The 27,392-nt window shown below is 42.0% G+C and overlaps 1 protein-coding gene and 1 non-coding gene across 2 annotated transcripts in view; both read left to right on the top strand.

Annotated features, from left to right (window-relative positions):
* The window catches only part of EIF4G2 (eukaryotic translation initiation factor 4 gamma 2), a gene marked incomplete at its 5' end in the record, with an annotated part of 89,870 nt that extends 75,554 nt beyond the window's left edge, over window positions 1-14,316 (top strand). The window contains 19 exons of the mRNA XM_045014372.1: window positions 116-241; window positions 932-1,034; window positions 2,300-2,431; window positions 2,526-2,592; window positions 2,682-2,833; window positions 3,221-3,331; window positions 3,919-4,002; window positions 4,106-4,204; window positions 4,407-4,548; window positions 4,650-4,810; window positions 5,296-5,409; window positions 6,321-6,446; window positions 6,690-6,794; window positions 6,877-7,092; window positions 7,764-8,022; window positions 10,528-10,732; window positions 12,444-12,655; window positions 12,986-13,107; window positions 13,491-14,316. Coding sequence (XP_044870307.1) covers window positions 116-241; window positions 932-1,034; window positions 2,300-2,431; window positions 2,526-2,592; window positions 2,682-2,833; window positions 3,221-3,331; window positions 3,919-4,002; window positions 4,106-4,204; window positions 4,407-4,548; window positions 4,650-4,810; window positions 5,296-5,409; window positions 6,321-6,446; window positions 6,690-6,794; window positions 6,877-7,092; window positions 7,764-8,022; window positions 10,528-10,732; window positions 12,444-12,655; window positions 12,986-13,107; window positions 13,491-13,556 — 2,602 coding nt within the window. The remainder of the gene's footprint in view (window positions 1-115; window positions 242-931; window positions 1,035-2,299; window positions 2,432-2,525; window positions 2,593-2,681; window positions 2,834-3,220; window positions 3,332-3,918; window positions 4,003-4,105; window positions 4,205-4,406; window positions 4,549-4,649; window positions 4,811-5,295; window positions 5,410-6,320; window positions 6,447-6,689; window positions 6,795-6,876; window positions 7,093-7,763; window positions 8,023-10,527; window positions 10,733-12,443; window positions 12,656-12,985; window positions 13,108-13,490) is intronic.
* On the top strand, window positions 5,446-5,611 carry LOC123370580. Its single transcript, XR_006579477.1, has one exon. It is a non-coding gene; the product is annotated as a small nucleolar RNA SNORD97 (small nucleolar RNA).
* Window positions 14,317-27,392: the final 13,076 nt, after the last annotated feature.

Raw genomic sequence — 27,392 nt, forward strand, 5'->3', positions numbered from 1 at the left:
TTCATAACCTAAATCTAAGGTGACATTCAAAGCTTATGCTGCTTATGACAGCATTTGAGCAAAATCTTCTTTTCTCAGTTTACTTCCTTTTATTTATATTTTTCAATAAATATAGCGAGTTCCTGGGGAAAACCCCAGGGCAAAACGCTCAGAAATGGATTCCTTCACGAAGCACTAGACGAGATGACGACTCCGCAAATGACAAAGAACGACATGATGCAATCTTCAGGAAAGTAAGAGGGTGAGTTGGTCTGTTATTTTTAAGGTTAATATTGATTGGCAAAGTGGAGTACTAAAAATTACCTTCTCTTCTCCCCCTCTTCCCCCTATTATCTTATCAAGCTGTAGTATAAGTACTTTTATACCAATAGTTTTCAACCTGTGGTCTTCAGACCCCAAGAGGTCTGCAGACTACATCCAAGATTTCCAAAGGGGTCAACACCTCCATTAAAAGTTTGTGGGGGGGGGTGTTTTTGGGGTCCACAAATGAAAGGTTGAAACCACTGTCTTGTATGTTTAAAATTGAAATACATGGTTCCTAATGGAAGGGTTAGAAGGAGGGGCAAATACATGTGCATAAGCTTACAAGAGAGTATTCCTGAAGCTGGTCAGAGATTCCTGAGTAGCTGTCTTCTGTAAGGGATTGGTGGAGGCAGAGCAGTAGAAAATCTGAATTGTCAGCCCTGCATCATGTAAAAAAAACTTGTAAGGGGTGGTGGGGTTAAGATTGCTATATTCTGTTTGCTGCTGAGAGTGCATTTCTCATGTGCCCTAAAAAGCCGCCTCTAGTTAACAAACACTTACCTAAAGTGATAACTGGAAGAAAACCAGGACAACTCAAATCTTAACCCCAACTCACATAAATTAAACTGTATGGGCTATGTGAACATTTTACAAACATAACTGATTCCTCTAACTTTTTTTCTTCTAGCATACTAAATAAACTTACTCCTGAAAAGTTTGACAAGCTATGCCTTGAGCTCCTCAATGTGGGTGTAGAGTCTAAGCTCATCCTAAAAGGGATCATACTGCTGGTAAGTTGGGTGTATTTTAAGTACATATGAATTTAGTATTTAATAAGAATATCTAAGTGATTGTACTATAAAACTAAGAGTGTTTGCGTAAAGGATGAATAATCTTGGTTAAAGTCTATCAGGAACAATTCTGATATAAAATAGAGCCAAATAGATGAAGGAAAATTGCCCAAAACTTAATTTTATTACACATCGGGGATTAAAACTGGAAGAGAAGCAGCAGCTTAAATAACAACCAATTTAACTTTTATTCATATATTAAAACAACCCTTCCTGGTAAAGATTTCTACAGTAGTACAGGATGTGAAGGCTTTTTCATCTGAAGCAGGCTTTTACTAGCACAAATGCTTCTGATATTTCTGTAGGTGGTCTTGGGACTCTGTTAAACTTTGAGTGCCAAGTGATAGTGTAGCTTTTTTGAAACATTGCTACTAGTAGTAGTTATACTGTGAAAAACAAGAGTTGTACTGTACTACCCATCCTTGTGCTTTATGTAAATTACTTAAATATGGTCAGGTGAACTAAAGTGGGGCTGGCAGGGACTTTGAGAGATAATCGAGTCCACAGACACATACACCATGCTTTGGTTACCTTCTTTCCTCTCTTCCTCTCCTCCCCCCCCCCCCCCGGTGCTGAGGCAGAACCAAATACACTCGTTGTCATGAAATAAAAGATGTGTGAGCTCAGGCACAATTACTGTCTTAAATCCCATAGCAATGTTGTAAGGCTCTAATAGATTCTGAGATGGTTGGAGGAGAGGGAGGAAGGTATTTTTTTTAACATTGGAATACCAGTTTATTGAAGATTACACAAGACACTAGAGTTCTCCAAGGCTATAAGAGGTTAGGTAATAAGGTAAGGTAATAATTGGAGATATACCAATCTCCTAGTACTGGAAGGGACCTTGAAAGGTCATTGAGTCCAGCCCCCTGCCTTCACTAGCAGGACCAATTTTTGCCCCAGATCCTTAAGTGGCCCCCTCAAGGATTGAACTCACAACCCTGGGTTTAGCAGGCCAATGCTCAAACCACTGAGCTATTCCTTCCCCCAATTGCTACTAGGAAATACTAGGAGTCCATCTGGAGCAATAGTCACACACAAAGAGTGACTGTTGTAATTTTATGATTGGGTACTTTGCCCCAAATAAAAGTTTTTAAAATGCCCTCTCTTAGAATATGTCCACTAGGACACTAACAGGATTAAGTAGTGAATATCTTAAAGTTCTAATTAAAGTTACTGTACTAGAAACATACTATTTTCTTTAGATCGTAGACAAAGCCCTTGAAGAGCCGAAGTATAGCTCCCTGTATGCTCAACTATGTCTGCGGCTGGCAGAAGATGCACCCAACTTTGATGGCCCATCAGCAGAGTGTCATCCAGGACAGAAGCAAAGCACAGTGAGTGTCTTATTCCTCTCTCACTGAAAATCTAAACTTTTTGCTTGTGTGGATAACTGCATTGGTCTGAAACCTAATTATATCTCGTTTGTAGACATTCAGACGCCTCCTAATTTCTAAACTTCAAGATGAATTTGAAAACCGCACCAGAAATGTTGATAGTAAGATTAAAACTATTCTATATTAAATCTAGACTTTATATCTTATGTATATTTGTACAGTATTGTTGACCAACATCTCTTATGTCCAGTCTATGATAAGCGTGATGGCCCCCTCCTCCCGGAGGAGGAGGAACAGAGAGCTATTGCCAAGATCAAGATGCTGGGGAACATCAAATTCATTGGAGAACTTGGCAAGCTTGATCTTATTCATGAATCTATCCTTCATAAGTGCATCAAAACAGTAAGTGTCAGGATTTCCTAAATTTGGTGTGTACCACCTCAGTAAAATAGTTCTTTACAGCTAACATTCAAGTGCAAAATAGTCAATACTGCTTTAAGAGATGTATGTGTTTTGTTTTTTTTAGGGTGTGTATGTAGGAAAAATTGAATAGTTAATGACAGTGCAAAATACCATTTATTTATTTAAGGGGCAACTTTCAGTGCAGTACATAGCTTTTATTAAGAGTTCTGTAAGAATTCTCCAAGATGAAGTTTTAATTTGGTCCAGGTATTTTGCAGGATACGGCTCTGTATAGAGAGAGAGGGGGGAGAGCATTCTGTATTTTGAATTAACCTCATAACTGTCTGCAAAAAGATCCCCCTCTTAATGGAAATAATCCCTCTTTAGCTTTTGGAAAAGAAGAAGAGAGTCCAACTCAAGGATATGGGGGAGGATTTGGAGTGCCTCTGTCAGATAATGAGGACAGTGGGACCTAGACTAGACCATGCAAAAGCCAAGGTATGTCTTTCTTTCAAACTGAAGTACTAACACTTGTTTTTTTTAATGGCTCTCTGCGCAAAAAAAAAGAGGGGGGAGGGGCAGAAATAAGTTGCTTTTTCACAATCTCAACTCTAGAAAGTTGAGGAATTATGTACGTAAATACTAATTTTTATCTCGGAAATGCTGTAGAATTATATTCTGAGCACAAGGAACTAGTTACATGATGTTTGTTTTGTGGCCTATAACTTTCCTACCCCTGGTCTCTTAAGGTTGACCTGTCTTGTCTTCATAGTTATTTTTAGTAGCTGGTCACTGTCAGAATGTTTACAAAGCTAAATAGTATTGACTGATATTTCTGACCTTTGCCTCAGTGACTTGGGCAGAAGATAATCTAGGAATTCAGCTACAGTCCAGTCCAAACCATTCCTTTAAGGAAATGGGAAACAAGGGGAGGACAACAGCCTGTTTCTCTTTACTATTTTTAGATCATTTGAACACTGACACATTTTAAATGTAATTTGTAATACTGATACTGAAAAGAGAGACTGCGGGGGAAACCGCAACTTTGAGCAACTAAGTTAAACTTGGCTTCTTTCTCCTCTTAGTCCTTAATGGATCAGTACTTTGCCCGTATGCGCTCCTTGATGTTAAGTAAGGAATTGCCAGCAAGGATTCGTTTCCTGCTGCAGGTAAGAGTGCTAGTCGTGTTTCTTGCCCTCTTTGTCTCTTCTTCTCCCCCGCCCCCCCCCCCTTTTTTTTGGGGTCCATTAAGTTTTTGCTTTTTTCCTTTAGGATACTGTGGAGTTGAGAGAACACAACTGGGTTCCTCGCAAAGCTTTTCTTGACAATGGACCAAAGACTATCAATCAAATCCGTCAAGATGCAGTAAAAGTAAGTACTTCCATGTACATTTGCACCAAATGTAATGATGTATTATTGGTCATCTGTGGCATGTTTGCATGAGGGGGTTGGTCAAACTCCTGGACTCCGACTAAAATCTTAATTCTAGAATCTGAATAGACTGGTAATACATGTTCTGGACTTGCAGACCTATCTATATGAATTGACTAAGATTCTAAATTTGTCTTTGAAGGATCTGGGAGTCTTTATTCCTGCTCCTATGGCTCAAGGGATGAGAAGCGACTTCTTTCTGGAGGGACCGTTTATGCCACCCAGGATGAAACTTGACAGGGACCCACTTGGAGGGCTTGCTGATATGTTTGGACAAATGCCAGGTAAACGGAAATCCTAAAGCTGCTGTGGCAGCAGCAGCATTCTCTTGATTGTCAGGTGTGTACATGACTGTCTGCCGTCTCATTCACCTTCCTATGTACAGGTAGCGGAATTGGTACTGGTCCAGGAGTTATTCAGGATAGATTTTCACCAACCATGGGACGTCATCGTTCAAATCAACTTTTCAATGGCCATGGGGGACACCTCATGCCTCCTGCTCAATCCCAGTTTGGAGATCTAGGGAAATCTTTTTTGAAAAATCAGGTAAGGAAGACTTTTGGTGATTAGGTATATCTGAAACCTTAGTTTTGGAATCTCTTTAGATTGAGACAGATGTGCAGGCTTCCAGATGGATGATGGTCATCTGTGTTGTATAAGCTTCTTACAGCTGGTAGGAAAATAAGCACTTCTTGCACACTGCAGTCACTTCTTCCCCAACCATCCACCCACCCCTCCAGAAAAAGGGGGGGGAAAAAGAGAGGAGAGAGACTGATGCAAGGGAGACTTCTTTCTTTATTGCCAGGGAAGGTGCACATTTTATGACTGAGTCAGAAGTGTGTAATGTGTCAATTTATTTCTTTTAAATCCATGGCCCTGGATAGGGATAGAATACACTACTTTATTTTCCTCTTTCTTCCTTCCCTGGCAAATATTTTCTAGTTCCTTTTGGTACTACTACCATATTTTGTGCACCCCCATCATCTGCACTTCTTTCTCTCTGTCTCTTTCTCTCTCTCTCTCGGAAATAGGGGCAAAGCCAGCTCTACCATAACCAGAATCAGGGACTGTTATCCCAGCAACAAGGACAGTCGAAGGATATGCCACCTCGGTTTTCTAAGAAAGGACAGCTTAATGCAGATGAGGTATATACCTACATTACTTGCAGCATTCTTAATATATTGCCCAATGATTATAGCAAGACGCGTTATTACGAGGACTAATGCTGGACCTCTGCTTCTTATCTCCTCCTCTTTTCTTCTTTGTCCCTTCTCCACTTTCACTTTAACCCTCATTATCCTTGGGTGTCCAGCGTCCTATGAGCAAGATTATGAGATATGAGGGCAATTTCTCAGGATTTTTCTTTCCTAAAGCAAGGTCAATACCTTTTGGCCTTTCATATAAAGGAGCTCTTCATCGGGTCTTAATATAGGTTTTGGGGGGGGGGGGAGTTGTTTTGTTTTTGTGTTTAAGGTCTGCTTTGGGGAGTGGTTGGCCATGATAAAATAATATTTATGTCAATTTTAAAACTGATATGCATGTACAGTAATGCAAAGTTTACTCTGCATTTGACACAGTCACCGAGATGTCCACTTGAATATTTTTCCTTTAAATCTTGGCTTATCTAATAACCATGCATCTGTTTCCAAAGCAAATCACTTTGGGTCTATTTTGCAGTCATCAAAATACCAACCCAAGGCTAAAACTAGCAATATTGTGTTTTGATATTGATTAAGCCAAGACTTAAATATACAGGCACCTTATATTAACACACCTTGTTTCAAATTGGAAATTTTATCCTTGGTTCATCCTGTTGTTCTTGGGCGTTGAAGTACACACGTGGCCTAATCCTGATTAGTTTTACCAGTGTAAATTCTGAAATAATCCCATTGAATACATTAATGTAAAACTAGCATGAGATCAAGATCAGGTTACAAAAATAAATTTGTTCTGTGTCACGTCATTACATTAGCAGGGCTTGTGAGATACTCTGATTATTTAGTGACTTGCCAGGGAACTTCAGCAATTTGATGGGCTAGGATTTGTCTTCTTACAGATTAGCCTGAGACCTGCTCAATCTTTTCTAATGAATAAGAACCAAGTGCCAAAGCTTCAGCCCCAAATAACTATGATTCCTCCCAGTGCACAACCACCACGCACTCAGACACCACCTTTGGGACAGGTAAATATCCTAATTTGATAACTGACTATTGTTTAGCTCTGTATAAATATGTATGCAATTTAAGTGCTGACAACTAAAGTAGCTCTTGCACATGCATCAAGATAAATAACAATCGTATATAAAAAACAATATTGGAAAGAATACAGGGTTTTCTTCTGGCTGTAGTTTCAGTAAAAGATTTGAATAAATGTAACCAAATATTGAATTTCTGAAACTACCCTAACTTTATCACTTATTTTCAAGCCTCCTCAGCTTGGTCTCAAAACAAATCCACCACTTATTCAAGAGAAGCCTGCAAAGATCAGTAAAAAGCCGCCACCTTCTAAGGAAGAATTGCTTAAACTCACTGTAAGTTAATGTTTTACTCTGTTCTAAATGGGACACAGCTACTGCAAGAAATCAGTGGAGCTCAGATTAATTTCTATTTCAGGAAGCTGTTGTGACTGACTATCTGAACAATGGAAATGCAAATGATGCTATCAATGGTGTGAGAGAAATGAGGGCTCCAAAGCCCTTCCTACCTGAGATGTTGAGCAAAGTAATCATTCAATCCCTAGACCGATCAGATGAAGATAAAGAGAAAGCAAGTGCTTTGATCAGCTTACTCAAACAAGAAGGAATAGCCACTAGTGACAACTTCATGCAGGTACTCCATGTTGTAGCTCTGGAGTTCTTTTTGAGTTAAAGGTTCTCTTTTTGATGCTTAGCTTCAAAAAGGTAGTCTGCTTAAAAACTGTAAGTTATTTGAATGTTAACTTTGCAAGTCCCTGTCCCAATTGTTGTGGCTTTACAACTACATTCCTATTTCAAATGTGACAGACAGTCTCAGTGGATACTGTGTCAAGATCCACACATGAAAATGGTGAAACTGACTAGATTAAAATTATATCAAGTAAGGAATTGGGAAAACACTCTCCTTTTCTCCCCCTCCTCCATCCCCCCCCAATATCCTATAGTACAAGGGTTCTCAAACTGGGGGTCATAATTCTTCAGGTTGCAAGATGCTTAGCTTGCAGTCCCCATGCATCAGCTCTGTGGGACAGACAGCTCCTAGCCCCCATTAATTTGTCTCCTCTTCCCCACCCCCAAAATGTATAAGGGGGGTGGCACTCAGAGGCTTATGTGAAAGGAGTCGCAATACAAAAAGTTTAAAAAAACAAAAAAACACTGCCATAGTAAATACAGGTACTACTCCAAATAATACACACTTTTCACTGGATGTGTAGGTCGTGTCTTTGCGTGTAAGGTTCTTTCATCTTGTAGTTCCCTAGACTAATCATGTTGCTGACAACTCTAATATTCTTCCCTCTTTCTTAGGCATTCCTGAATGTATTGGACCAGTGTCCCAAACTGGAGGTAGACATCCCTTTGGTGAAATCCTACTTAGCACAGTTTGCAGCCCGTGCCATTATTTCAGAACTGGTGAGCATTTCAGAACTGGCTCAACCACTAGAGAGTGGCACCCATTTCCCCCTCTTCTTGCTTTGCCTTCAGCAGTTAGCTAAGTTACAAGACCGAGAATGGCTAACTGAACTCTTCCAACAAAGCAAAGTCAACATGCAGAAGATGTTGCCAGGTAAGCGATCAAAATACTTACTGTGACATGACATTAATCATTTTATCTTTCAACTTCTATAAAGTGCACTAGGGTGGAAAATGCTGTGAAACGTTCTTGGGGAGGGGGATGTCAGTTAATAAATAACTTTGTCATTATAGCAGAATTTCTTAAATCAGGTTTTTTCTACCCCGCTGACTTATATTTGCTATAGTATCCATGATATTCAAGTTGTCTATATGGATGCTGAGATGAGGATGTTTGCGTGCCATTGCATTCTTAATTGGAGATTTTTTTTTTTGGCTAGTAGTGCCATCAAGATCATAAGTGGGAGCTGACAGATAGCCTGAACAGGGACCTTCCTCAGGTAGACCTTTTTTGCCATGTCTTCCAACTTAAAATGCCAGTTTTCTCAGAGCACAGTGTGTGGAAGATACACAGTTGAGACTCTTGGGAGATGGTCTTCTGGCCCAGTGGTCCCTGGGGTCTCTTTCATGTCTTCGCTCCAATTTCACTGATCCGTAAAGCCCTTCTTAAACTGAAATGAGAGAGAGCCATGATCGCTTTCATAACCGCAGTGTGGCCAAGACTGGTGTGGTTCCTGACCCATCTGGTCTGTCTCTATACCTTCTCCTGACCCAGTAGTTGGGCTCCATAACCTGCCCTAGTTTATCATCCCTGCTTCTCAGGCCTAGAGCAGTAATGTCCTCCTGAAATTCAGTTGGTTCTTTTTGTAGGTAGATATCAGGGGAGAATCAATAGAAGATACATAATGTTGAGTGTACCAGATCTGGAAGTACTTCTACTCTTTAAATAGCAGGAAATCTATCTTCAGCGTTTGTTCTAATCCTGAAATTGATGGGCTTGTTCCATCTGCCACTCAGAAAAAACCCTTATCTTTGCATATCCTGCAGCAAGATTCCGTAAGGGCTTTTTTAATTGGTTCCCTCCAGTGTAGGACCACAACTTACCCTGGAACTTCAGCTTAATACTTAACACAGTAAGAGGATCTCCCTTCAAACACAAGGCAACCTGCTTACTACTACATCTGTCCTTCAGCTCTTCATTCCTTGTGGCAGTTGCCAAAGCCAGAAGGAATGGGGAACTGGAAGCCTTCATGGCTGACCCACCATATGCTGTGATTTTTCTGGACAAAGTTACATTACAGGCCTATCACACACCTCTTCCATAAAGTATCACTGGACTGGACATCAGTCAGGACATTCAGCTGTCTTTTCTAGACAAGTGGAACTTGGATAAGGTTCAGAGACTAGTCTTCATACATAAGATCTAAAATGAGCCCTGGCTTTCTGTCCTTTTCAAAGTAAGTCCTCCAAAGGGCTTTCCCTGAACTCTGCCCTTTGGAGGGGGTCATTCAATCTCCTCTCAGACTGAAGTGGATATGGCGGTGCATTTTGCCCTCTGGGATGAACCCCCTCGAGTCACTGCTTAGTCCATGAGGGTTCATCTAATTCCATTGCCCTCCTTAAGAAGGTGCCCACCAAGGACACTTGCAAGTCAGCCACCTGATCCTCCCTTAATACATCTTCATAGCATCATGCCTTCAGAGTGGACACAGCCTTTGAAGCTGTTCTACACTGTACAGGATCCACCTCCTAAGCACCCTCCTCCACATTAAGGAACTGCTTGGGACTTTTATGTGGTACACTCATAGGGACAATAACTCAAAGAAGTTACTTAACTTAGACGCATAGATTTTCAGGCCAGAAGGGACCATGGTGATCCTGTAATCCAGGGATTCTCAAACTTTTGAATTGGTGACCCCTTTCACACAGTAAAACTGAGTGCAAATCTCCCCCCCCCCATTAAAAACACCTTTGTTTATATTTATTTAACACTATTATAAATGCTGGAGGCAAAGTGCGGTTTGAAGGTGGAGGCTAACAGCTCGTGACTCTTCTCTCTCACACAAGTTAACCTAATAACCTCCTGGTTCAGAACCCTTGCTCTAATCTGACTTGCACATTACAGGCCACAGAACCTTGACCACCCACTCCTTTTAATAGGCCCATAACATCTAACTGTGTTACTAAAGTCCTCAAATCATGATTTTAAAGACGTTGAAGTTGCAGAGAATCTACCATTTACACTAGTTTAAACCTACTCATAGTAATTGACATTCGTGCTGATGTCTTGGCCCTATATGTTGTGGGGTTTTTTTTGGTTTTTTTTGCCACTATCTCCTTTCCCATTTGTTTTGGTGTCTTAACTATGCTGTGAGGTTCTGAAGGAACTGGAGTGTTATAGTCTGGTCCTCCCTCTGTGCCCTCATACCAGAGCACAAGGAGGCATACAGTGCAGGTGCAGACCCATAGGCACTATTAGAAAAATCTCCAAGTCTGCACGGGCGCATGTACATCGTTACCTGGAGCACCCATCGTAGCAAAACATTGTGAACTCTAGTTACTGTGCAATTGTAAGTAACCTCTCCTCCTCAGCTAAGCTTTGGTTCACTGTTTGCCTTCAAAAGTTGTCTGTTCAGAATTTTCATTCAATTTTTCTTAGAAATTGATCAGAATAAGGATCGTATGCTGGAGATCTTGGAAGGGAAAGGGCTGAGTTTCTTGTTCCCACTTCTGAAACTGGAGAAGGAACTGTTGAAGCAAATAAAGTTGGATCCATCTCCTCAAGCCATCTATAAATGGATTAAAGACAACATTTCACCCAAACTTCATGTAGATAAGGGATTTGTGAATATTTTGATGACAAGGTGAGATGATACGTTTGCTCTGAATTAATCATACTTTTTAGTAGATCAAACATGTTAAAAATGGACTTGTGCTCACTAATGGCTTATGCCAGGGGTGGGCAAACTTTCTGGGCCGAGGGCCACATCTGGGTGGGGAAATTGTATGCAGGGCCGGGGCGGGGGTTGGGGTGCAAGAGGGAGTATGGGATGTGGGAGGGGGTGTGGTGTGCAGGAAGGGGCTCAGGGCAAGGGATTGGGGCAGAGGAGGGGTGCAGGGCATATGAGGGAGCTCGGAAGGGGGTTGGCGTGCAGGAGGGGTGCCGAGTGCGAGAGGGGGCTCAGGGCAGGGGGTAGGGGTGCAGGAGGGGTGGGAGGTGCAGGCAGAGGGCTTAGGACAGGGAGTTGGGGGGCGGGGTGCAGGAGGGGTTCGGGCTCCAGCCCGTGCCACTTACCTAAAGCGGCTCTGGGGTGGCAGCGGTGCAAACCGGGGCCAGGGTAGGCTCCCTGCATGCCTGCCCTGGCCCCATGCTGTGCCGTTCCAGAAAGCGCTGTGGCCCCTGGGGGAAGAGGGGGTGGAGGGCTCCGCATGCGCTGCCCTTGCCGCGCCTCCAGGTACCTCCTCCAAAGCTCCCATTGGCCATGGTTCCCCGTTCCCAACCAATGGGAGCTGCGGGAGGCAGTGCCTGGCGGCAAGGGCAACACATGGAGCCCCCTGCCCCTGGGGGGCTGCAGAGAAGTGGTGCCGGCCGCTTCTGAGACCGGTGTGGGGCCTGCAGCACCACGGGGGACAATCCCACGGGCCGGATCCAAAGCCCTGAGGGGCCGGATCCGGCCCGTGGGCCGTGGTTTGCCCACCCCTGGCTTATGCAGTATCCATGTAGCTGGAATAAAGTGTACCCTGCAGAAGGAGGATATAGAGACAAGATCCTGCACAAGGAGGGGGTTCATAATGACTTGTTTTCAATGCTATTTAAAGCATTACGATCTTAACCAAGTCCAAAGAAACAGATTAGGATTCCTTGCATCTGAAGATGAACAGACCCACAAATAACTTACCTATCTATCTCATAGAGCTGAAAGGTCATTGAGTCCAGCCCCCTGTTTTCTCTAGCAGGACCAAGTATTGATTTTGCCCCAAATCCGTAAGTGGGCCCCCTCAAGGATTGAACTCTCAATCCTGGGTTGAGCAGGCCAATGCTCAAACCACTGAGCTATCCCTCCCCCAATGAGTACTTTCCCAAATAGGACCTTGTTGGTCTTGGGTTTAACGTGGGGAGTTTTAAGCAGTTGAAAGTAGAAAAAATTGATAGTGAATTTAACCAACTGATAAAAGTGCTTTTTTATACAGCTACTTTCACATTGTCAAAGTAATTCATTAGTCTTAGATCAGGGGTCGGCAACCTTTCAGAAGTGGTGTGCCGAGTCTTCATTTATTCACTCTAATTTAAGTCTTCACGTGCCAGTAATACATTTTAACGTTTTAGAAGGTCTCTTTCTATAAGTCTATAATACATAACTAAACTATTCTATGTCAACTAAATAAGGCTTTTAAAATGTCTAGGAAACTTCATTTAAAATTACACTAAAATGCAGAGCCCCCTGGCCAGGACCCAGGCAGTGTGAGTGCCACTGAAAATCGGCTCATGTGCTGCTTTTGGCATGTGTGCCATAGGTTGCCTACCCCTGTCTCAGATATAACTTCAAAATGTTTTCATACAACTTTTATTTCCAGTTTCTTGCAGTATATTTCTAGTGAAGTGAGCCCACCTAATGACGAACCAGATTCTTCATCTGCTCCTTCTAAGGAGCAGTTAGAACAGGAAAAACAACTGCTTCTTTCCTTCAAGCCAGTAATGCAGAAGTTTCTTCATGACCATGTTGATCTACAAGTGAGTGCTCTGTATGCACTTCAGGTGCACTGCTACAACAACAACTTTCCAAAAGGTATGAATAATGTATTTATATATTTCTCTCAAATACACTAGCAAATTGGCAAAGTATTAATCCAGTACCATCCATGCCGTGAAGTGTTTAGTAACCTCTATGTCAAAGGGCACTCTATAATAATAGTAGCCTCGGCTACATTTATAACTAGAATGTGCTTAAAGTTTACCACCTGGGTGCAACCGTATACTTAACCTAATGAAACTTCATTGAACGTGCAATTGTCAGCCTTGCATAGAGCTTTCTATAGCTGGGGAAACTGCTTCTGAGGAACGCAGTGTGCCTAATATTGAATTGATTTACCTGGTCTTTTTTTTTTTTTTTTAATAGGCATGTTACTGCGCTTTTTTGTTCATTTCTACGACATGGAAATTATTGAAGAGGAAGCCTTTTTGGCATGGAAAGAGGATATTACTCAAGAGTTTCCAGGGAAGGGCAAAGCTTTATTCCAGGTAAAAGTGTGTATAATGGAGCAGAAACTATAAAAAAAATCTTTTTCAGTACAGATTTGCCTACTTCCATTGTGCTGATACATTCAGGGAAGCCTATTGTAAAAATATTAAGTACTTAGCTTAATTTAGAAATGCTCTTACGTGGCATTTATTTGGGCTGGGGAAGGGAATATGAGGCAGGATAAAGGAGCACTCCACCTTCCCCTCCCCCCAAAAAAATAAAATAAAGGGGCAAAGGTCCGTGGTGACGTGTATGCTACCCAAAATACTTGCTTTTTATGCTAGTATTTTAGGGGAAAGCCGCATGAACGAGATGTAGAAATTTGTATATGCGCGCATGGTCTGCTCTTTCTGCTTCTGAAATTGCGTTGATATGATTGCAGGTAAACCAGTGGCTAACCTGGCTGGAAACTGCTGAAGAAGAAGAATCTGAAGAAGAAGCTGACTAAAGAACCAGCCAAAGCCTTAAATTTGTGCAAACACTGTTGCTATGATGTAACTGCATTTGACCTAACCACTGCGAAAATTCATTCCGCTGTAATGTTTCACAATATTTAAAGCAGAAGCATGTCAATAGGATGTTCTTCTGCATAAGGTTTTTGTAGTATGTCTTAATCATAGTCTACCATAAAATATTTTAGAGTATCTTTAATGTTTAGATAACAGTGTATTAGCAGCATGCAATAATTACATCATAAGTTCTCAAGCAGAAGCAGTCTATTGCAAGGGTTTTCTTTGCTGCCAGTTATCATAGGCTGTTAAGTTAGAAAACTGAATAGCAACACTGAATACTGTAGAAATGCACTTTGCTCAGTGTAATACTTGAGTCGTTGCAATATTTGATTATCCATTTGGTTGTTACAGAGAATCCTTAACTGTAATCGATGGTTGTTGCCGTAATAGTATATTGCCTGTAATTCTACCTCTAGTAATGGGCTTTATGTGCTAGATTTTAATATCCTTGAGCCTGGGCAAGTGCACAAGTCTTTTTAAAAGAAACATGGTTTACTTGCACAAAAACTGATCAGTTTGGAAAGGTGGTTAAATGCCCTTGGAAGTGGTTTTTGTGGGTGTGAAACATAAAATGGTGAGAAATTGAATTGGTCCCTCTTATTATAGTATTGAAATTAAGTCTACTTAATTTATCAAGACATGTTCATGCCCTGATTTTATATACTTGTATCTATCAATAAACATTGTGATACTTGACTTGTTTCCGAATGTCTCCCAGTAGAAGAACCTTTGACAGTCCAAAGCTAATTGGATTCCTTAAAAACATTTCATCCAAATGTAGTGAAGTTAAAGTATAGAGGTGGTGGTGTACTGGTGAGGTAGAGCTGAGGCCTTCCTAAATGAGAGAAGTTACACTATTACAAGTTAAATTTGTGTGTTTAAAAAAAGTTGATTTTAAACAGTATCTACAAGGGAGTTTGAGTGGCTTATGTGGCTGTCTAAACATATTCCTAATTTATTTTTGCAGTTTAGTTTAAATGTCACCCTTACATTATGTCTACTGAGGGGTTAGGGCCAGTTTAATTTAGATTAATGCTTTATTTAATATTAGTGCAATTTCATAATATGTAGACACTGTTAAATGGATTTTTTTTTTTAAAGATGAGAAACAGGGGAGTGAGGGTGAAGAAATCCTCATCACAGGGCAAGTTTTACTAATTCCTGAGATCTGGGTGACTGCATTTTGTAGTGGTGTGGTTCCTTGTACCTTCTTGTGAAGTATCTCATACTGGCTACATATGAGGACTAGATGAACCACTGGCCTAACCCAGCATGGCAATAGTATTATACAAGCAATTTAAAATTTAGGATTTCCTCGCTTGAAGGACAAGCGATTGCCTTCTACTAGAATAGAGAAATAGTATTGACAAGCTTGCAAACACACTTGTGTAACTTTTTTTTAATGAAATGTTGACAAAAGGAGAATTTTACATAAGCACTAAATTGCTACATTTTCTGGTAGATGAGATCTTAAGGAAAGCAAGAATATAACTGTCTACACAAAGTGTTCAAGACTGCTATCTAAATGTCACTTCTACTGAATTCTGTTGCTCAAATGTAGCTCATCCTATGAATAGGTGTATTTTTAGGTTGGTACTGAAGGTGCAGTTCTCAGAAGGGTTAGAAGCATGCTCAGTATATCATTTAAAGTGGGGGTGGAGGGTGGCTGGCTTCAAGTAGTGCAACATGGTCTGAAAGCTGGTATTGAAAATAGCTGTTGCCAGAGTGTGTTTAAACATCTTTTGGGAGAAGTTTCACCATATATAAATCCTTAATTCTCTTTACCTTTGTCTAGCAACTATAGCAACATAATCTAGGTTAGATACAGGGCAAGTGGAGGTGCCAGAACCCAGTGATGTTAGTAGTATGGATAATGAGCAGTACATAGGGATAACTAACATTTTAAACTATGTAAAACATTTTACTAATGAAGCTTCAACTGTATTCCCTTATTGATGCCTTCTCTAAATATAAAGATACTTGCTCCCTGTCAGAGCAGAAAGCAACATTAACTGTAGTTTTCTCTTCTACTCAGACTATTCAGTTAGCCACAAACTTGAGCTGTTTAATGATATTATTCTATCACTGCAGGCTCAAAATGGCATCTATGAAATGTTTTCAACAGTTGCACATCTCATTGTATACATTTCACTAGGGACAAATTGGCAATCTGCTTTACCGATACGTGTTTTAATGGTGAAAGTGCACTTACATAAAGACAAAATCAACTTATGCTTGAGTCAGGTTTATTATAAGCTTGCTGTTCCAAGTAACATCCCTTTCATGCTGGACGTAAATTGAAGCAGATACTGTTCACCATATACTGAAGATTTGGGGGAGAGATAGATTGTCATCTAAGTCAATGGCAGACAACTTAGAGGCTTAGGCAAACTCATTCAGGATGGTGGCTCAAACATGGGAACAACTAGTTCCTTAGCATTAAAGGACCATAAAAAACAACCCTTTACGTATCTCCTTCTTTTCACACAAGGAAATTATCTCTGGCTTTTGCAGTAGTAATAGAAGATATACCAATCATTGATTCACTGGAGAACACTTATTTTTAACTGCAGAAATGCATCTTTTTATCTGAACAGTTCCTACAAAAATGGTGGCCTGGGGCAGGAGTTCCTCCTAGAAAATTGCCTAGTTTGAGCTGTCTTGGTGTAGCTGACTGGCAGTTTTTAGACCTGCTTCCCAACTTCACAGCATAGGGGGAAAATTCCCTGTCCTGTGCTGCAGTATTGCAGTGAAGGGATTTAAGCATCACCTTTCCACTCCTCCCAATTTGGGACATCTAGAATAAGTATGCAAAAGAAGCATCAAAGACAATTACAGTAGCTGGCAGGAGAGGAGGAGTCACCTGATACACCAGCTGGACCACACACAAATAGAGCTTAGAATGGCATTATGGGACCCTGCAAAGGGCCTTTTTCTTTACATCCTCTGGCCCCAACTGCCACTGACTACAGTGCATCTCAGCAGTCTGTGCTCTTCAAATAAAACTAAGAACATGGGGAATCTTCAGTAAAGAAGAGCAATTAATGGAAGGATTACAGAGACGCAGCCTTTCCAGCCATGACCTTGATCAAATACAGACTTCTCAATTCACGCTGCCTTCTGCTTTCCTGTGGGATATAGGCAGGTAGAATGAGGCCACTATCTGCTCAGCTTCAGCAGACAATTTTTCAGAAGTTTGGGACCCAAACTCAGAGTTCCTTGCAATCCCTCCACCAAAGACCACCTTCCACAAAAGGTTTCAGAGTAGCAGCCATGTTAGTCTGTATCCGCAAAAAGAACAGGAGTACTTGTGGCACCTTAAAGACTAACCAATTTATTTTAGCATGAGCTTTTGTGAGCTACAGCTCACTTCTTCGGATGCATAGAATGGAACACACAGACAGGAGATATTTATACATACAGAGAACATGAAAAGGTGGAAGTATGCATAACAACTTTTTTTCCTCTTGCTGATAGCTCATCTCAATTGATTAGACTTTTCCTGTTGTTATGCATACTTCCACCTTTTCATGTTCTCTGTATGTATAAATATCTCCTGTCTGTGTGTTCCATTCTATGCATCCGAAGAAGTGAGCTGTAGCTCACGCTAAAATAAATTTGTTAGTCTTTAAGGTGCCATAAGTACTCCTGTTCTTCCACAAAAGGTACAAGTCGTCCTAAGAATCTGGAATGAATTAACAATGAGAGAGAGAGTGTGATCCTTCTGAGCAGCCAAATGTCATCCTTCGAATTCCCTGGGCAGCATGGAGATTGTTCATACTAGAGATTAATCAGTGGAATAATAAAAAATATTCTTTTTTTATGCTGCATATGTGTCAGCATAGTTCATGCTGTAGGTGTGAATATAAGTTCAGAATCTTTTGCATAGTCATGTCTGTTAAAACCCTGGATGGGCCTTGTGCTCCTGGGCAAGAACAGTAGCTCTGACCCTCCCTCAGTTCTCTCTTACTGCCCACAGCAGGAAGGAAGAACTTGGCCTATGCCCAATTTACTCAGTCTTTGGTCTAAGCTTTAAACTTAAGTGAAGAGTATTTTTTCACAAACAATAACTTTCTAAATTCTTCATTTTAGTTAGAAATTCCAAAATACAAAAATAGAAGAGAATCCTCAGACAACCAATGCAAATTAGACTTCAAGCTCTCTGCCCTTTGTGTGATACCCAGTTGCCACTGATAGACTGGCATAACAAATGTCTCTGCTGCCTGGGGGAAGCTCAGATCCCCAATAAATGCTCCATCTGTTGCTCTTTCTCCAAAAGATTGTACAGCTGATATGGAGCTTCACAACAAATGTAGCTCCAACAAGCCATCACATCTGTATCAGAAGAAGGGCCTTGAGTCCAGAGACAGCTGTCAAGGCCTTCCTGCTACAGGAATGGAAGCACAGCATAAACAGAAATGCTTTGGGCCTGGTGCTAACATCAACATCGAGAGCCCAGCCAATCAAGAAACTATTCCAGCTTTTAAGCATCCACCTTCACCTTCCCAGCACTGATTTAGGAACCAACACCACTATTAGCACTGTTTTCACCAACATCGAACCCAACAGCACCACTATTCTGAGAGCGCTCTGGTGCCAACCATGGACTACTTTCAGGCATTCTAGAAACTTTTATCTAGATGCAGATACCTTGGATATCAAAACTACAGTCATCCAAGGGGACATCCATAAACTGTTTTGACATTTTTGAGTTCTGTGGAGCCCATGTGAATTGCCTTATACATTAGCAGGGGCTTGACGGATCCTGCAAGAAGGGCCTTTGGCACACTAGGGTTTCACTCCCCAACCTTTAAACAGGTAGAGAAGAGGTGCCAAATCTCACCCAATGGATTACTTTAAGCAATTCAATATGCATCCTACATGAGGATCACTTGGCAGTCCAAGACATCATAAGGTCCACTCAAAGAATCCCAAAGGACAAGGATCTGAAGAAACTTGACCTTTTCATCAGAAAAACATACTCTTCAGATTACTGCAGTTTTGCATTGCAAATTAAGCACTGTTCATGAAGTAAGGCTTCCTTGTGTGGGAGAGAGAGCAACCCCATTCCTTTCCAGACTGTCACAGAACTGCAGAGAGGAACTAAAGGACAGTCACAGCGAAGGCAGCATTACAGGCAACCATGGGTGAGTCAAGACAGAGCCACCTGGTCCATGGCCACAGCTATCCTGATACTCTGAGCATCTTTTCTGCAGGCAGCAGGCATCCCTTGGATGTCCAAGCAATCTTCAAATATATATCTTCGAGGGAATGGATCTGTTTAGCTTTAGGATGGATGAGGCATTCCACTCTAAGACTCCAGGCTATGTTAAGATACCTCTGGATCTATAGCCCCATGTCATACCAGAAATCATTCTGATACTAGCCCCCTCCAAGGCGGAGAACATCATCCTTCATCCAGACCAGTTACTGTGAGCACGTGCTGTCATGTTTTGGGGTGCAATTCAGACCAGTGAGAGGTTGTCACTGCTTGTCATGTAACACTGAGTTACTTAGAATGCTCTGCTGCTGTAGCTCCCTGTCTGGACACTCCCAGCCAGCATATAAGCACTGGGTGTCTGTGTTAAGAAGCCTTAGTTAAGCAGCCTTAGTTCAGCATCTCTGACTCCAGCAGCCTGCTTGTTACACCACAGCCATACTCTGTTCTCCATTAACCTTAGTTACTACTAGCCCAGTGACCCCCAACACACACCTAGTCCCAAATTTCTCCAAAACCATCTTCCCTGAAATGTCTAGCCTCCTGGAACATTCAGAGAAGTAATAAGGGCTGTTGTTCCTTTAAAGAGGCAAAAGCACAGCAGCTTGTTCCTTTAATGGGAATTAATACTCACTCAAGTCAAACCCAATACTGGATTGATTTTAGAAAAAAAAAAGTAAAAAGTTTATTTAATCAAACGAGTTTTAAGTGAGTTCAAGTATAAGAGAGAAAGTCAGCAATGGTTATAAACAAAAGTGAAAACACACCTCTAAAACTCTCACTCTAGCATGATACAGTCTTCGTTGAAGATGGTTTTTCTCACCCCCAGTCTTCTGTCCAGCTTTTTACACAGATCCAATCACCTGCTTTCTTTGTCTCCTTGTGATAGGGTGTATGAAACCACACTGGGGAAGTAAGGGTTAAGGAGAAGCTCTCGGCCCAGAAAGCCCCGCTCACCACCCCTGCTAGGTATGCTTACGGTGAAGGGTGACCTCAAAAGGAATCAGTTTAGCTTAGTCTGGTGGATGGAGCAGGAGAGCAGTTGTGTGTTGCAGGTTCCTGCTAAAGAGCCACAAAGACCCCACACAGCTGGGCCCAGCCCTCAACACCAAGCTGCCACAAGCCTTTTAGTGATGGAGATTGGCAACAATGAGCTGCAACTGCAAGAGGAAAGTCCTTTGGAGCACAGATAGAACTCTAGAAGGGCCTCAGAGGGGAACCACTGACACCAACAGAGGAACAGAAGCTGGGGTAGGAAGTGGCCCAGGCTGCAGGTGTAGGAGCACCCACTCCCCTAAGCTGCATATTTTGGAATAACTGCTTCAATGGGTCCTGTATTGGAACATGGTGGAACAGGGAGGGCCTGGGTTTCTCTGCCCCAGCCATTGACTCTTGCCATTGGGTGGTACAGCCACCCACTGACACTAGCTGCTAGGCAAAGCAGCTGTTGATTCGTGCCAGTGGGCGATCTAGCTGTTGACTCTCACCACCGGGGGAGACAGCCATTGACTGTCGCCACTAGGCAACATAACCCAGAGTATCGCCACCAGGCAGTGCTGCTGGGACCAGACCTGAACCCCAGTGAGACATGGTGGAGAATGTGGGTAACTGGACTACCAACTGAATGATCCTAAAGAGGCCAGGGTCTCAGAAAAGCTGCTGAAACGGAGAACTGCCAACAGCAGGCAACTCATCAATATTAATGGCAGATACTGCAACAGATTTCAGCCCAGCAACAATAGCTAATTCGGGAGCTGGCAGCCCAGCACCAGGCACAAAAAGCACACCTGATCCAGCAGGTGGCGATACTATTATAGCCCTATTAGGTGTCCGGACCCATAGGAGATGCCCTACCCACCAGGCTGACCATCTGGCTCACTAAAAAGACCCCAGAGATGACCCCAAAGCCTTCCTTGTCACCTTCTAACAGGTGGCCAGCACAGCACATTGGCCACCAGAACATTGGGCTATCTATAGCCCCACACCTGACCAGCTCTGTGCAAGCAACCTATCAGAGCTTGGACCCCACTGAAGCACTAGACTACACTTAGGTGAAAGCAGCCATATGCAACTCCCCAGATATCAGCCCTGAGACATTCCGTCAGAGGTTTCACAAAGAAAGAGACCCACCTAGAGCCCGGCCCTGGGTAGTGGCCCAGCGTCTGAAGAACCAGTATTGGCGCTGGTTAGACCCAGAAAAACAGACTGGGGCGCAGGTGGTGGAAGTTATCATATTAGTTCATCCAGATTCTCCCAGCTGGAGTGACATGCCATCAGCCGTCAAACCTGATAGAGGCCCTGACCCTAATGGAGAACTATGTGTCCACCCAGGGGCCAGCCTCACCAACACAGATGGCAGGGGCCCCTGTAAGCAACATTTCGACCCTTAGAGGGGACGGGGCTAGGACGGAAGGCTGAGGACAGCTAAACCGCCGTCACCTTGGAAGATACCCCTGGCTGCAGGGAGAAACCTAACCACAGAGGTGGAATGGAGGCTGGGTCACTAAGGACTCAAGTAGAGGCAAGGAGTCCCTGGAGAAGATGCTCTCGGGGTGCTACTCAATTTCAGAGTGGGAGCCTTGCAACCTAGCCAGACCAAGTGAGGGTACCATGATGGGCCCTGTTGGACTGTTTTAGAAGACTTAGCTCAGGGAGGGCTGCAGGACATTGGGGACACTTTGGATTGTGTATCCCAGAAGGGGTGGGATTGTTTTGCACATGCACAGAGTTTGACTTGGCCAGAGGGCTGAGTCACCAAAGACCCTGACAAGTGCAGCGGCCAACATGGGGCACTATGAGCAGAGGAAACTTCAGACACGCATATGCTCGACCAGGGGATGCTTGCGAGAGGTGAGTGCACCCCATTGCAAGGCCTTAATGAGCAATATGTGCTTGCTAACTTTAAAAATAATTAAAATAAGATCTGAATGCTTGAGAATCCAGAACTGAGCATATGCAGTAGAAAATTCCACTAAGCTCTTAGGTGTGCGCTGACAGATTGCTATAAGAATTTATAAGCTCATCTGCTGCTGAAGTAAGAGATTGCAAGATCAAGAGGCTTGTACATCATGCAAAATACTAACTGTAGACTTTTCCTAAAAACAAACTGCAGGCAAATACAAATAATAATAATGTTACTGCAATGATAAAGTTGTGAATGAAGCGATGAAAGTTCAGGAAATAAGGTTTTCGCTACAAAAATAACTTGGCCATCTTGCCCCGTTAGCAGTATTTCCAATTCCTTGTTAAAAGTACTTTTTCATTTGTTGTTCCTTTAATAAAGTATAGCTTCTTATATTGGATGGGCAACACAGCTGAGTTAATGCTACACAAGAAATTTCACCTTTTGGATTCTCCTGACTTTTGATTGCTTAATTGTGAAAATTTAATGTCCTATTACCATTGGGCCTTTTAATTTGCATTTAATTATATATTACTTTTAATCTGAAGATTTATTGGCTTTAAAAATGCAGCATGCTTTATTCAGATTTGGCTATTCTGAAACTCTGGGTAAAAGACAGGGACTGGTTAAAAGACAGGGAACAAAGGGTAGGAATAAATGGTAAATTTTCAGATTGGAGAGGGGTAACTAGTGGTGTTCCCCAAGGGTCAGTCCTAGGACCAATCCTATTCAACTTATTCATAAATGATCTGGAGAAAGGGGTAAACAGTGAGGTGGCAAAGTTTGCAGATGATACTAAACTGCTCAAGATAGTTAAGACCAAAGCAGACTGTGAAGAACTTCAAAAAGATCTCACAAAACTAAGTGATTGGGCAACAAAATGGCAAATGAAATTTAATGTGGATAAATGTAAGGTAATGCACACTGGAAAAAATATGCATACAATATGATGGGGCTAATTTAGCTGCAACTAATCAGGAAAGAGATCTTGGAGTCATTGTGGATAGTTCTCTGAAGACGTCCACGCGGTGTGCAGAGGCAGTCAAAAAAGCAAACAGGATGTTAGGAATCATTCAAAAAGGTATAGATAATAAGATGGAGAATATCTTATTGCCCTTATATAAATCCATGGCACACCCACATCTTGAATACTGCATACAAATGTGCTCTCCTCATCTCAAAAAAGAGATACTGGCATTAGAAAAGGTTCAGAGAAGGGCAACTAAAATGATTAGGGGTTTCGAATGGGTCCCATATGAGGAGAGATTAAACAGGCTAGGACTTTTCAGCTTGGAAAAGAGGAGACTAAGGGGGGATATGATGGAGGTATATAAAATCATGAGTAGTGTGGAGAAAGTGAATAAGAACTATAATATAAGAACTAGGGGCCACCAAATGAAATTAATGGGCAGCAGGTTTAAAACAAATAAAAGGAAGTTCTTCTTCACACAGCGCACAGTCAACCTATGGAATTCCTTGCCTGAGGAGGTTGTGAAGGCTAGGACTATAACAGGATTGAAAAGAACTAGATAAATTCATGGAGGTTAAGTCCATTAATGGCTATTAGCCAGGATGGGTAAGGAATGGTGTCCCTATCCTCTGTTTGTCAGAGGGTGGAGATGAATGGCAGGAGAGAGATCACTTGATCATTTCCTGTTAGGTTCACTCCCTCTGGGACACCTGGCATTGGTCACTGTTGGTAGACAGGATACTGGGCTGGATGAATCTTTGGCCTGACCAAGTATGGCTGTTCTTATGTTCTAGGGTAGCCCAATTGAAATCAATGGGAGTTTGGCCATAGAATTCAGTAGGCCAAGATTTCATCCTAATATCTAGCTATAAATGTATTTCTTCTGCACTGTTTGAATTTTTGCCTACAAATCAAAAGCTTGTTTCAATTTTCTCTATTTGATTATTTTTTTAGATATGAATCATCTATTTCTAAATATGGTTTATCTGAAAGATTGCAAAATACCATGCACTTTCAATCTCAACCCAAATGCTGGAACAGCAGGAACAGGTGCTATGGAACAGATAAGTACTTCCCTTCCTGGTCAGAAAAATAATATTGCCTGTGTGGTAAAATACAGATGATAGCAGTTTAGGACTTTGCAGGGTAAGCCTTCTTAAATTACATAGAACTTAATTATAACACAGTGGAAGTTCTATACTGACATTATAATTGGCAAATATTGCCTTCAAATAGAACCTAAAATCAGATTCTTTTTTCTTCTAAAACAATACATTTTGGTGGGGGGGGGTGTATACGGTATGGTTAAAACTGAATCAACATGTTGAGCCTTGGATTAAGTTTTCATGGAGGATGTGTATTAAATACAGCACAATCATGGCAGACACAAAGTTTTAATTTTTGTGTGAGAGGAAGCAGAAACTTGCCTTCTATATACTATATTTTAGTGACTACCTTAGGTTCAAGTACCCAGTCACAATGATTCATATAACTAGATCCTGCAAATCTGTGTATATCCGCTTTATATCTGCGGACCATGTTTGCAGATCATGGATCAGTTACAGATACAAATTTGCATATACAAATCCATGCAGGGCTCTACACATAACCCAAACAGTTTACATTTCAGTAAGCTGAAATTGAGCAATAATAAAGAAATTTTCTTTAAACAAAGAACAACTAGGGGCTGGATTTACAAAGAGGACCTAAATGCTGCAACACCCAACTTTTAAATGCTTAGCCTCCCCAGGTTGAATCCACTAACCCTGAGTTAGGCACCCAACCTCTTTATATAAGGCAGGGGGAGACTTGTGTGACAATGAACAAAATTCACAAAAGCAAGCATGTTGAGCCGCCTAAGCTAGCCAATAGCAGATGTCAAAAAGAGGAGTGCATCTAAATCCAGGCCAGAGTGAGACACTTATCTCCATTTGGGGTTCACAGCCATGAATGCTCCTGGAGGCAGGCACCAAAGCAAGAAAGGTGACCGCTTATGCCTAACTCCACACCAAACAGCTGGAGGAGTCACCTCCCACTCCCTGGGGATGAGGGAAATCCTGGTTCAATTCCCTCCTCTGCTGGAGGAAGAAAATGGATTTGAACATGGGTCTCCCTGTCTCTCAGGGGAGTGCTCTAACCACTGGAACATTCTGATGCTGTTCCACTGCATATTAAATAATTAAATATGCAAGAGACATTGAAGGAACCTCACATCAGAATAGCTCACAGAACACTAGGTAGGACACTTATTTGATAAGTAGGAGACCCCGATCAAATCCCTTATCAGGCAAAGTGGGGGGTGGGGATGGGGGGATTGAACCAGCCGCTCCTATATCCTGGGTGAGCACCCTAACCGTGTGGGGGAGGGGCGATGTAAAGTCCTCCCCTGCTGTCTTCTGTGGAGTTAGGTGCGCTCTGAACCTAACCCTATTGCATTGGGCCTGCAGGCATAGGAGATGGGGCAATGCCTAGTTTGAGGGTCCTTCAGGGCTTGGGTGAGAGAGAGGTGTCCCAGCACCTGCCTGAGGCAGAATCTTAGGCAGGGAGGGGACTTTTACAACAAAAATTTAGGGGTGTGGGGAATTTAGGCACCTCCACAGTTGGGTGGCAGCTGAGCAGGTGTTTTGCCAATGCCTGTGGTGCCTAATGGTTGTCAAGCACACATGCAGGGATGTTTTACATTAGCTGGTGACTGCTGGATTGTTGAAATATCAATATGGGCAACATTTAATTAGTACTGCCTTTTAAAATCAAAATAACATGAACATCTTTAGAACTGTTACGCTGATATTTTGTTTAAGCAATTGTTTGTCATGTATTGATCGACATTGTGGATCTAATTTTGAAGCCAATAACCTTAGATTAATAAGATCTCAATTTTGTGTAAATAGAGAATTTGAATCTGTATTATTCTGAAGTATTTTCTGGTTGATTATAAATAATTATTAAAGGTATACAAGCTGTTTTGGTAAGTTCATGGTACTAAAGCTGCTTTCCTTAGTGTGGCACACTCTCAGCGTGGTCAGGACTGTAAGTCACCTTGTTACCCTCTACCTAAGTGAGAGAGAGACTTGCAAGTGTTAAATTGGCATCGCTGCCTGTCACCCTAGTCTGTTACCTGCCCAAACAATCTGCTCAGCTCTGCCAGCCTTTACTCAGATTCGTAGGTAATGTTTGGTTTACCCCAGCACCTCAGAAGTGTCTCCCTATAGTGTCCAGCCCATCAGTGGCCATGAATAGTAATTACCAAGTCTGCTGTCTCCAAAGAGACACTGTACACACCCACTTGCTTGAGTCAACTGAGGATGCACATTTAATATCACAGCACTGAGACGAATTTATAATAGAGAATGTTTATTAACAAAGAACAGAGATTCAAAGATGTAATGAGCAAGGATAAAAAGAACAGATTACAAGTAAAACAAAAAACACACTTCTACAAGACTAGAACAAAAGATTAACGCACTCAAGTTATCTAAAGCAGTTTCTCACCTAAAACCTTTTCTGCAGAGCTTGCTAGTTTTCAGTCATACCAGGATCCAGACTTTCATTATTGCTCTACATACTATGAGGGGTTTCCTCAGTAAATAGATAACAAAGGGGTTCTTTTTCCTTCCTCTTATAGCCCAGTAACTTTTAAAATGTATCCTTTTGAAGTGCACCCCCAGATAACACTCTCCGCCCTGTTGTTTGTTCTCTGGTGTGCTGGCACCATGTTGAGTTCACATTCCCTTGTCAACCTGTTTTTCCTGTTGACTCTACATGCAAATGGAGCTTCCTTTCTATCAGCTTCACCATGCTGAATTTACATTTGAGACACAAGGTGCTGAGGTAACTTCTTTTATTGGACCAATTTCTGTTGGTGAAAGAGACAAGCTTCCATGCTACACAGAGCCCTTCTTCAGGTCTGGGAAACGTACTTGGAGTGTCACAGCTAAATACAAGGTGGAACAAATTATTCAGCATAAGTAGCTAACTCACATTCTGAGACACTGTTCAAGGTGAAGTGGCCAGTTAACCCCTCTGCAGTCATAAGACAAAGAAGGTGGCTTAGTGGGTTACAGATTGTTATAATAAGTCATAAATACGGTATCTTTATTAGGATCGTGGGTTTGTTTTTTTTTAGCATTTAGCAGTTATGAATTTAAGTGCCTGGACTCATCTTTGGAAATTGTTGTGCAGGTTTCCTTTGAAGATGAAGACTGAGAGGTCAGACGTGGAGTGATGGTTTTGTGAGAAGTCCATGGGGCATACAGTGTTTTTGTCCTTTATCATTTTTCTGAGTTCATTCAAAAGTATAGTGATTGTCTGGTTTACCCACATAGTTGTTACTGGAACATTTAGTGCATGGATGAGGTTCAGTGGTACACCACATGTGGAGATAGGCATGTGTAGGACCCATGGATCCTGACATGTGTGTCGAGGGGTGGGGGGTAATTGGTCATCATTATAGTTGAGATATACCTGCAGGTTTTGCATCTGTTGTTACAATAGTGCCTGGTGTCTCTGATTTGGTGTGTCCTGGTCTGTGGTGATGAACTTGATGAGGTTGTGGGGTTGTCTGAAGACCAGAAAAAGAGTGTGTGGTTTTCTTTCAGGATGTGGTCCCCATTGAGTGTGTGGTCAGAGGGATTTTGTTTTTCCTGTATTGAAGCGGGTTCTCTTGGGGTTTTTGGGTTACA

The sequence above is a fragment of the Mauremys mutica genome, chromosome 4, assembly GCF_020497125.1.
Source record: "Mauremys mutica isolate MM-2020 ecotype Southern chromosome 4, ASM2049712v1, whole genome shotgun sequence".
In the NCBI taxonomy this organism is placed as follows: Eukaryota; Metazoa; Chordata; order Testudines; family Geoemydidae; genus Mauremys; species Mauremys mutica.